This window comes from Lathyrus oleraceus, chromosome 4 (genome assembly GCF_024323335.1).
Source record: "Lathyrus oleraceus cultivar Zhongwan6 chromosome 4, CAAS_Psat_ZW6_1.0, whole genome shotgun sequence".
NCBI lineage: Eukaryota > Viridiplantae > Streptophyta > Magnoliopsida > Fabales > Fabaceae > Lathyrus > Lathyrus oleraceus.
In genome coordinates, this window is record NC_066582.1 from 125,742,716 (window position 1) to 125,754,458 (window position 11,743).

Here is an 11,743-nt window from a genome sequence, read left to right on the forward strand (position 1 = left end):
TCACATGCAATGCAATGGTATTAAGGAGATACTTTCAAACAAGGAAGAAAATATGATGACAAGTTGCATTGGAAAGCCAACCCTCATAACTATAATTGATCTTTTTTTTCCATAACAGTTTTGACCAGATATTTTTGACCATATCATGTGATATTCTGAATACTAAAATGATTTCCAAGTTTGTGAAAATCTATAGGACACCAAATCTGATGAAAAAAATGACTTCTGCATCAAACTATGCCTGGAAGTAACCACTTTTGAATTTAGTACTATAAATAAAGCAACCTTGGATTCCAAAAATTAAAGTTTGAACTTAAAAAGGTAAATTTTAACCCTCCAATAAAAAATATTAAAAGAGGTCTCAACTAAATATGAGAGATAATGCATAATATAAAAAGGTTGTTCTTTCACTCACTCATGTGCCAGTTTGGAAAATACTTGTTTTTAATTTCAATTAATAATGCTTCCAAAATCACCTCTGGCACCATCTATCATTCATTCATTCACCTTGTGACTAAGATCTCTCACCCTCTCACTCACAAGTACTCTTAAAATTCCTAACAAATCTATTCTCCAATCTCATATTCCACTTCTCACCTCTAGGTTCTTTTTGTTGTTTGAGTCGCGACGAGTCAAGGTTTTTGATATCTCAGTATTAAGATATCAATCACACTTGATTGATCGCCGCGATTCTTTACAATATATCAAAGTTTTTGATATCTCTGTCACCATTGATCGCGATTCTCTACAATATCAAAGATCACGACGATGCAAGACTCGATTGGTGTTCCTGCTTGCTTTTCCACAGCGGAGAAGCTAGGCGATGATCACGGCGCTGGCGTGACGCGTTCCGGTCAGAGTGTTTACATGTCAGTATACAGAACAAAGGTAGCTGATCACTGCCGTTTGATAACCATCACATGGTGCAAGAATCTGTTACTTCACGGGCTTTCGATATCGGTAGAAGGACCAGAAGGAGAAGCTCAATATTCCTGCAAGGTTGAACTAAAGCCATGGTATTTTTGGAGAAAACAAGGTTCGAAAAGGTTTATAGTAGATGGTAATAAAGCTGTTGATATTTTCTGGGACCTTAAAGCTGCTAAATTCAACGGAGAAACAGAACCGACTTCGGAATACTATGTAGCTGTTGTTTGTGATGAAGAGGTTGTTCTTCTTCTTGGTGATCTTAGAAAAGAGGCTTATAGAAGAACTGGGTGTAGACCGGCTCTTATTGATCCTATATTGGTTTCGAAAAAAGAACATATTTTCGGAAAAAAGAGATTCTCAACTAGAGCTAAGTTTCATGAGAAGGGTAAGTGGCATGAGATTTCAATTGAATGCAAGAACCGAGGAAATGGAAATGGAGATTCTGTTGTTGTTGGATCAGTTCAGCCAGAGATGGAGATAAGAATTGATGGACATTTGGTGATTCATGTGAAGCATTTGCAGTGGAAGTTTAGAGGTAATGAATCAGTTCATCTTAGTAAAATGAGAATTGAAGTTTATTGGGATGTTCATGATTGGTTATTTAGTCCTGGTTTAAAACATGCTTTGTTTATTTTTAAGCCAATTTTATCATCTACTATTTCATCTTGTTCATCTTCTCCACTCTCAATTCAAGCTAGGAGTGTTGAATCTGTGGAAGGGTTTAGTGTAAGTGGTTCATCAGAGTTTTCTTTGTTTCTTTATGCTTGGAAAGTTGAATGAAAAGGGTCCTAGTCATGGTCATAGTCATTGAAAATGAAGTACTAGTACTCTTTATCTAAGTTGGAAAATGAAAATGGGTCACCAAATAATGGAATGGTGAGTGAGGAAGCATTTTGAAAATGAAAAAGCTAGTGGGACCAAAATGAGTTTGGGAGTTAGTTACAGCTGGTATTGAAGCAAATAAGCATAATTGTAGAACAAGATAGATTGTATCACATGCTCAATAATTCTCCATATTGAGATATCTACATCTACACCTATATTTTGCAAAAATTGGAAATGTTCTTTGTTCATCTAATATTGGTAATTGAGCTATAAATGTTAGTACTTCAAACTGAATTTTGTATCACTGAAATATAGACAATAGATTAGTATTTTTACTGTGAATGATATTACCAATGTCAAAAACAATCATAACCAGACAGCTTCAAAGATTCACATGTGAAATTGATAGGACCATATGTATTTTTCTTCATCACAAATATCATAATAATAATAATAATAATAATTCAATTTAATAATTAACGCGAAAAGTGACAATGGTGATGTAAGTTTACATATACAATCAGTATCGGACGGTCAAAATCAATAACTACATCACATAATCCCGGTGTGACCCAGATATATCTTCTGATTTGAATTATTATTTTTTATGTCGATTTGAATTTTGCAAAAATAAGTTGTCATTTGCATGGATGGTGTATAGTTCATCTTGAACCAAATCCAAACCACCTTGCTAAGAAGAATTTGTTTTTCCCTCGGGCGGCTTCCTTTTCTGCATTTGACGATGCTGCTGGACTAGGAGATTGCAAAACTGGTGTTGCGAGTTTGACTGCAAGGAGAAATGTTGTTACCACATTTATTTATAGTTGCAACAAGGTGAACTTGACTTACTAGGAATTATTTTAAATGGATTTTTGTTTATCGACTCATCAGTTCAAAATGTACCTTTTGCGTCGGTGGAATTTGTTCTTGAACTTGGCATGGTAGTTTCACGGTCGGATGTAGAGCTTGATTTTCTCTCACGGACTTTATGCTCCATGTTTGCTTCACTATTTTGGTCACCTATTATAAACAATAACAAAGGAAAGTAATTGTAACCATATTAAAATGTTCTACACTATAGATAATTGCTATCTAAATAATATTGGCTAATTATTGTGTTATATCCTTAATGCATTTATAAGGTTTGTGGTTCCTTTAACAGAATAAATTTCAAGATTCATTGTAATGATGATATGATCTGTTGAATTTAATCTTTTGGCAATTGAAAAGTAGGAGGTTTTTAGGAGATTTACATTGGAGAGTCTCATAAAAAAAAGGGTGGCTTATAAGTCAAAGGAATTTCCAATCTAACAGATAAGTTTTTTTGGGTTGAGGTATCCTTTTTTGCTTATGCTCCTAACATTTAGTACTTTCATTGGGAGAAGTGACTTCTCAAAAAGGGCAACTCACAAAGGATTCTGACTAGTGGGGGCTTCTTACCAGACTTCAGACTTACTTAGTGAAGTGTCGCTAAGATAGGTGTCGTGGAGTGAAAACTTCCTAAGGACCCCGGTTCTCAATAAGTGTTGCATTATTAGGAGGGCCTAAGAGAATTGATTTCCCAAAAAGGCTACTCACTAAATGTTCAGACCAGTGGAGGATTTTGACCAGACAAATATGAATGAAGAATCTGCAGTAAAAGCCGTCAAGGATATCGCCTACGAACGGTGGTGCATTATTAGAAGTCCCACGTTAGACAGTCTCAGCCTAAGAACTGAGACGAGGCCGTCCATGCCTGTTGAAAGTTCCTTGCCTCTTGTGTCGTGCGTGACTTGTGCCTGCTTTTCCCTCACAAAGCAAAGCATTTAAATGGCTTCCCTCGAGTCAAGTGAATTAATAGGCTAAACTCTCACATTTCTTTCTTCCGGCTTAGCCGAACTACTCACCTCGGGTCAGGATGAACGTACTCCCCAAGCGGGATACTTAACGCGATAGCTACAGAGTTGCACAGGTTGATACGCACAGCCGCTTAGAGACCATCGTTTACAACTAGGACTACTGGGGTCTCTAATCCCACTCACTCCCCTAGCTTTCGTCTCTCAGTGTCAGTGTCGCCCGAACGTCATGACGATGAATTAGTCTACTATGTATGTTCCGCATTACTCGAGCCTTGCTAGGGATACCGGATGCGGTAAGGATTCGTGTCGATCACAACACCCGCCATAGGCATGCATCTGTGACACTCTACAGCATTTAATGTATAAGTTTTGCCAACTGGCTCGCTTAACCATATCCTTAAACCACCTTTTAGGAACAAACAGGTATACCGCCCCGCAGAACTCTTTGTGAGACAAGCCAAGGGGTGCTCCCTCTAATAGTTTGGACTTTTGGGTTGGGTTATATCTTTGGCCTTACGCATTTAACATCTGGTGCTTTCATTGAGAAAGTTTGACTGGCTAAAGTTGAATGATGCGCTATGAAATGAAAACCGATGAGTATGTTGGCTCTCAAACAATTGTGCATTTTTCGGAATCCTACATTGGAGAAGTTCACGTTATCACCTTAAGGTGACGCTTATAAGCCAAAGGGTTCTTTGAGTGAAGTGCCGTGGACTGATAGTTGTAGAAAATGTTAGCTCCAGAACAATGGTGCATTGTTCGGGAGCTCCATATTGAGTTGTCTCACCTAAAAGGCGAAGCTTATAAGTCAAGTGACTCTCTCACCTAATTGGCACGAGAACTTAAAAGATTAATTAGAATACTTCCATGTTTTAAAACGTTCCATATAAAATCCTTCAATTGAATGAATCTCAGACTTTAATCCCAGCATACTCAAGAAAAAATAAGCTTGACTGAATTTGACATTGTTTGGGATTTGACATATGATCTTGCAGCTAATAGACATAGATACTTACTTTCATCAGGGAGCTTCCAATAGTTATGGTTCAACGCTTCGACAAAAGAAGAAGATTGTTGGTCTTGCATCACTTCAAAGAATCAAAAACAACTTAATATACATTAAACTTGATTATCACGAAATTCTCAATTTAAATGTGCAGTCAAACATAAACCTTACACTGATCAAATAAAGCGTATCTGTAGTTTGGAGCCGAGCCAACCAATAGCAGCTGGACTGCCTCTGCATCTCTTGTCATTGATACTGATGTTGAAGCTTTTAGATTCTGCGTGTCTAGCAGAATACCAGCAAGCTGGAAAATAATATATAGGCATAAGAGTAATCTTATTATGAATTGAACAAAAAGTACTTATCTAGGAATTAACCAGAAATGCAGAACCAATTTACCAATAGTTTCTTCAACACAGAGTTTTGAAGTAGATCATATGCATCCTCACAGTAATTATCTGTTAGAACGGTGCATTGAGATCCAACCTGCAGAACATAATAAAAAATATAAAACCAATTTTAACGCATGTTGCACATTGATTTGGCACAATGGTTGTTTTTTGAATTCATCTTCATGTGAACCAACCTCGTTCGTTGCGTTTAAGATATCTTGTCCAACCACAAGGACGCTCAGTTTACCAGTCACCAAAAGGCTTTCCATGTCCACCTGTAAACAAACTTCAGTACTATATCAGCAAACCAAGTAAAAACTCAAAAAGTGATTATAGACATAAAATTGATTCCAACTAAAAATAAGGATGAAAGGCTTTTGACATCAAATACAATTTTACACTTCAATTTATCATTCAACTCGAGGTTAAATAAATCCAATCACAAAATCCAATAGCAAACCCCTTCACATTCTTAACTAAAATCAACATAACAAAATCAAATTTTGACACCGCAAAACAAACAAACAAACAATGTGTTAACCAACTAAGCATAAACATTTGATTATAAAAACAAATATCTACAAAAAAGAAGAAACGTGACCTCATCAATGAAAAGCAAAGAGGTGGCATCAAGAGCAGCATGATGAAAGAGCCATGCAGGTTGCTTGAGGTTACACATAGCACCTCGCTTCACATTCATCACAGGCACCACCACAATGCGTTCTTTTCCACCGTCATCATTCTCTTTTTGTCTATAACCCAATAGCCATGCATGGCAAATAGCCGCCACCATCGACGCCGTACCTACACCCCACACAAACAAAAACCATCATATTCCAACACTCTCACAATCAAAGGAACAAAACAAATTTCACTATTTCACCCACTATTTGAAGCTCCAGAAAGCACGATTTTGACTTTGACGTTTGCATGAAGCTCTCCTCTAGAGAATCTCTGAAACAGATTCCTCTGCTCTTTCAAAAACCCGTTGAGGCTATAATCTTCAGCCGCTTCTTCTTCTTCCTTCGCGAAACGCTTCACCGGAGCTATCTTCTCCGACGAGCAAGTCGAAGAGGATATAGTTCTCCGGTAAGCGGATTCCACGAGGTTCCTCGGTGGCGAGAGTGGTAGAGAATCGGACGTCGGTGTAGTTCGCCGGTTTGGATTCTCCGGCGAAGGTGCAGAAGTCTTGAATGTTCTTCTGGAAGTATAATTAGGAGGCTGGATTCCCTGTGGGTGAGGTGCAGCTGAGGGTTCGGTTTTGAAGCGGGACTTTCTAGAAAGAGGCTGACGTGGAGGGAGAGAATCAGGAGAAGGTGGTGGGGTGCTGCTATTACTGTTGTTGCTATCCTTATTGTTGTTGTTGTTGTTGTTGGGTTTGAGGATGTTGGAAAACCATTTGTGTACTGCCGTTGCAGGGGATTCATCCCCGTGTGTTAAAGGTTGAGAAGAAAATGTGTCGGATTTGTTGCGGGTGTGTTTTGCTGTTTTAGAGAGTATCTCGTCACTGATCCCTTCCACTGTTCTGTATCTGCTTCACATTATACAATGGTGAACTTGGTTAAGGGTTTTTCACGTTTCATCTTTGTTACATAATGTTATTTTTTCACCAAAGTTAGAGTGATTTTACATGGTCTCTAATTTTAGTTTTAACTTTAACTTGTGCATAGCAAAGTAGTGAAATTAGAGATTGTAATTTCTAGATTCGAATGATATACTACTAAAATGTTGCTACTAAAGTGACTTGAAATATTCCATCCTCTAATCATGGATTTAACAAATGATTTCCCTAATTGGTTCATAAGATTTTTTCAATTATTTTCACAAATTATTCAAGATAAATAAGTTTTATTTTTGTACTTTAATTTAAAATATTATTAATAATAATAATAATAATAGTAATAATAATAATTTTATTCAAATTTATTTAAATATGTGACATTTAAAAAAAAAGTTTATAGTTAGTCTAGCCTTTTTATATAAATAGCACTTTAAAAAAAATTATTTAAAACAAAATCGGCATGTGTACGTTAATAGGACTGACAAGCGCGCATGCACAACTCGTTTAGACTTGTTACTCAGAGAAATAAGAGGGAGTCAGCATAATATGCTTAAAACATTAGTTTACCCTAAAAATTATTGAATTGTAATTCTTTGTGTCGAAATAGGTTACTCGACAGAAGTAAGAAAATGTTGAATCACATGGATGTTAAAATGTATAGTATGTCGAAGTGTATATAGACAGAGTTGTTAGATTTAGTTGTATTTGCGTTTTAGCTGAGTTAGTTAGTTTGTTAAGATATTGCTTTGGTTGCAAGCAATCTCAATATAAATATGGATGTACCCTATTATTCATTGTAACAACTTGAAAGTGAATAATTGCAGTTTGAAAAGTTTGAGAGCAGAAAGAAACTTTATAGAATTTCTTAAGCTCTTCTTCTTACTTTTTCTCTCGATAAATCCTAATTACTCTCTTCCCAAATTCAAATTTTTTTCTTCTTTCATTATCAATTGTGCAACGAAACCTTACAACCAAGATTGGTTGATTCACTCGAATAAAGACGAAGAACAAAAGGAGTAATTAATCAGAAAGATTGATTCTTGTTCATCAAGATTTGGTTCGGAATTCATCAAGTTGTGATGAAATTCTTGAACGGGAATTGCCGAATTTCTAACATCTGACATCTAGAGCACTGTCTGAGCGATTCGTGGGAAGAAAAACACGATGTTGATGAATCATCCAAACATGCATTTTTCGGCGAGTCTCCCAATTCTGAAGAATCAGAATTAGGAAAATTGGTGCAAGCAGATAAAGGTTGTACACAAATGAAGGAGTGACGTCGCTTGCAGCAAACGCGACAAATGAAGAAAAAGTTGTACACAAAGAATTGAAGAAAAAAGATTATAAAGCTCTCTTTATGATCCATCAATGTGTTGATGAAGATAATTTTGAAAAAAATAGTGATTTTGAATCAACGAAATAAGCATGAGAGATCTTGGAGAAATTGTTTAGAGGCGCAGAGAAGGTGAAAGGGGTGAGGTTACAAACTCACAAAAGAATGTATGATTTGCTTCAGATGGAAGACAATGAAAGCATAAGTTATTTTTTCATTAGGGTTACAAAACTGGTGAATCAAATCAAGGTATGTAGAGAAGTGTTGACATCAAGATCAGTTGTTGCAAAGATCTTGAGATCATTGGCTCCAAAGTTTGACAATGTGGTAGTAGCCATAGAAGAGTCAAAAGGTTTGTCAACATTCACAAAGGAAGAGCTTCAAGGGACTCTTGAATATCATGAACAAATATTGGCTGAAAGAGTTGTAGGCAAGTCGATACGTGATGTGGCTTTGCAGGTGCAATAAGCAAGAGAAAAGAAAGGTAAAGGGAAGTGGCTCGACAACAAAGGTAGATGAAGTAACAACAATTCGACTGGTCGAAATCAACAAGAAGACGGTTGGTCGAATCAAAGAAAGTCCTCATACCAAGGCAATCAAAGAGGTGGTGTTGCAGGAAGAGGAAGAGGCGGTGGTCGAAAACCTGATAAAAGTCATATTCAGTGTTTCAATTGTCAGAAGTATGGTCACTACTCAAGTGATTATCCTAAAAAGAAAAAGAATCAATAAATGATACAAAGTTTGCAAATCATGAAGAAAAAGACATGTTGTTGATGGTCACAACAAGAGATGAAGAAAGATTCCAGGACCAATGATACTTGGACCCAAGATGCTCATCACACATGACTGGTAGAAAATATTGTTTTGTCAACTAAAACCATCAATAAAGAATATGGTAAAATTTACAAATGACAATACTCTAGCAGGTGAAGGTATTGGTGATGTTCTATTTATGAGGAAATATGGTAAGAGGTCAATAATTTAAAATATATTGTACATACCAGGCATGAAAAGCAATTTGCTCAGCATAGGGCAGTTGGTCGAAGACAACTACAAAGTATCGATCAAAGACAAGATGATGAGAGTTCTCGACTCAGATGGAAGGTTAATCTAAAGGAACTTATGTCTCATAATAGAACTTTTAAGATTGAACTTAATGTGATAGAGCACAAGTGCTTTACAACTGCAACTAGTATAGATGAATGGATATGGCATTATAGACTTGGTCATCTCAATTTCAAAGATATCATAGATTTGAAAAGAAAAAATATAGTGTCAGGGTATCACAAATCGACATTCCAAATAAAGTGTGTGAGGAATGTGTGCAAGTGAAGTAGCACAAGAACAGCTTCAGCAAGAATGCAGGAAGCAAGTCGAAGGCAATTCTCGAAGTCATATACTCTAACGTGTGTGGACCTATCCAGGTGGATTTTATTGGAGGTAACAAATATTTGGTCACATTCATAGATGATTTTAGTCAAAAAATGTGGACTTGCCTTATCGAGAAGAAAAATGAAGTGATTGAGGTATTTTCCAAGTTTAAATCTATGGTTGAAAGACAAAGTGCTCGAAAGCTCAAGATTCTGAGGACTAATGGTGGTGGAGAATACGCGTTGAAAGACTTTGACATGTTATGTGAGAAATAAGGGGTTGTGCATGAGGTGGTGCCACCCTACACTCCACAGCAGAATAGAGCTGCAGAAAGGAAGAATAGAACCATTATAAGTATGGTGAGAAGTATGTTAAAAGGCAAGCATTTATCCAAAGAATTATGGGGAGAAGTTATGTCGACAACAACATATATTTTGAACAGATGTCCGACGAAGAAGCTAGATGAAATCACGCCAGAAGAATGTTGGTCTGGTGTCAAGCCTAACTTGAGTCATATGAAATTATTTGGATCTATAGCACATAGACATGTGCCTGATCAGTTGAGAAGAAAACTTGATGACAAGTCAAGTTAGATGATTTTAATAGGATATCATTCGACTGGAGGTTACAAGTTGTTCGACCCAGTGAACAAACAAGTAGTGATCACCAGGAATGTGATCATAGATAAGCTTAAGGAATGGGATTGGACTGAAAAGATAAAGAAGGATACAGTGAGAATCTTATGTGAATAACCAGCAAGTGAAGTCAAAAGAGAAGTTTGACAAGAAGAATCCAGAGGTCAAGCAAGCACAAGCAAACCTCAAAGGATAAGACACATGCCTGCAAGGTTGCAAGAATGTATGGTTACATCAAATGTTGTGGTTGATGATGAAGGTGAGCAGGTACATTATGCTTTCTATGCAGATGCCGAACCAGACAATACAGTTGAAGCATTGAAGGATTTGAAATGGGTGAAAGCGATGGATGAGGAATTGAAGCCCATCAAAGTCAACAATACTTAGTCGTTTATCGAATTGCCTCAAGGAAAGAAGGCAATTGATGTGAAGTGGGTATACAAGGTGAAGTTGAATCCTAAAAGAGAAGTAACTTGACACAAGGCAAGACTTGTGGCGAAAGGATTTCTTTAAAAAGAAGAAATCGACTTTGAACAAGTTTTTGCACCTGTTGCTAGGATCAAAATAATCAGGTTAGTTATTGGTCTAGCAAACATGAACAACTGACACATATATCAAATGGATGTGAAATGTGTATTCCTGAATGGTCCCTCAGATAAAGAAGTTTATATTGCATAATCAGGTGGGTTTGTGAAACATGGCGAAGAAAGTAAGGTATACAGGTTGCACAAAGCCCTGTATGGACTTAAGCAAGCTCCAAGAGCTTGGAATAAGAAGATAGAAAGTTTCCTAAGGGAGAAGGAACTTGTGAAGTGCACAACTTAGTATGGAGTATACGTAAGAAGAAGTTATAGTGAATTGCTTATATTATGTCTCTATGTGGATGACCTGTTGATAACAGGAAGTTGCAAGAAGGAGATCGAAGACTTCAAACATGACATAAGTAAGTTTGAAATGCCGGACTTGGGGTAACTCTCATTCTTCCTTGGTATCAAATTCTACAAGAGCAGTAAAGGCTTGATGATGCACCAAAGAAGATATACAGGTGAAATACTCAAGAGATTTGAGATGCAAGATTGCAACCCAACTTCGACTCCAGCTAAGTCCATATTGCAATTGTCGAAAGACATAAATGAAGATGATGTCGATCCAATGTAGTACAGAAGACTCATCAGATCACTTTGATACCTTTATCATACAAGGCATGATCTAGCATACAGTGTAGGTATGGTGAGTAGATTCATGCAGAAGTCAAATGTATCACACCTAGCAGCGACGAAGAGGATACTAAGGTATCTGAAAGGAACTTTCGACTATGGCATTTTGTTTCCTACAACTGATGAAGGAAAAGAATGCAAGTTAGTAAAATAAACTAACTCAAGTTGGTGTAGTGATGTTGAGGATAGAAAATCCACAATTGGTTATGTGTTTATGCTAGGTACACCAGTTGCTTGGAGTTCGAGAAAAGAACCAGTAGTAGCATTGTCGTTATGTGAAGTAGAATACATAGTTATTTCTCTTTGTGCATGTCAATCAACATGAATTATGAATGTGATCAAAGAGATTACAGGGAAGAATCATGGAGCAATTACCATGAAGATCGATAATATGTTTGCTATCAATCGGGCAATGAATCTGATAGCGCATGAACGAAGCAAGCACATCGAAATGAGGTTCCATTATCTTCGAGAGCAAGTTGCAAAATGGAAGCTGAACTTGAAACATTGCAGAACTGAGAATTAGATTGCAGACATCATGACGAAAGGAGTGTAAGTCGAAGTGTTTAAGAAGTTAAGGTCTATGATAAATGTAGATAGCGTAGATACAATGAATTAGGTGGTGTGTTGAATTGTAA

At 36.9% G+C, this 11,743-nt stretch overlaps 2 protein-coding genes across 2 annotated transcripts; one reads left to right on the forward strand and one right to left on the reverse strand.

The window, feature by feature from the left end:
- The first annotated feature begins 365 nt into the window (after nt 1-365).
- LOC127073981 (uncharacterized) lies at nt 366-2,046 on the forward strand. The gene has a single exon (XM_051015234.1). The coding sequence runs from the start codon at nt 769-771 to the stop codon at nt 1,705-1,707; it is 939 nt and encodes a 312-aa protein (XP_050871191.1). The 5' UTR covers nt 366-768; the 3' UTR covers nt 1,708-2,046.
- A 112-nt stretch (nt 2,047-2,158) lies between these two features.
- On the reverse strand, nt 2,159-6,524 carry LOC127073982 (uncharacterized). The gene is made up of 8 exons (XM_051015235.1): nt 5,876-6,524; nt 5,590-5,792; nt 5,183-5,263; nt 4,996-5,082; nt 4,768-4,900; nt 4,607-4,678; nt 2,656-2,772; nt 2,159-2,539 (listed from the first exon to the last, which is right to left on the reverse strand). The coding sequence occupies exons 2-8, from the start codon at nt 5,779-5,781 to the stop codon at nt 2,415-2,417; spliced, it is 807 nt and encodes a 268-aa protein (XP_050871192.1). The 5' UTR covers nt 5,782-5,792; nt 5,876-6,524; the 3' UTR covers nt 2,159-2,414.
- Between the last annotated feature and the right edge of the window lie 5,219 nt (nt 6,525-11,743).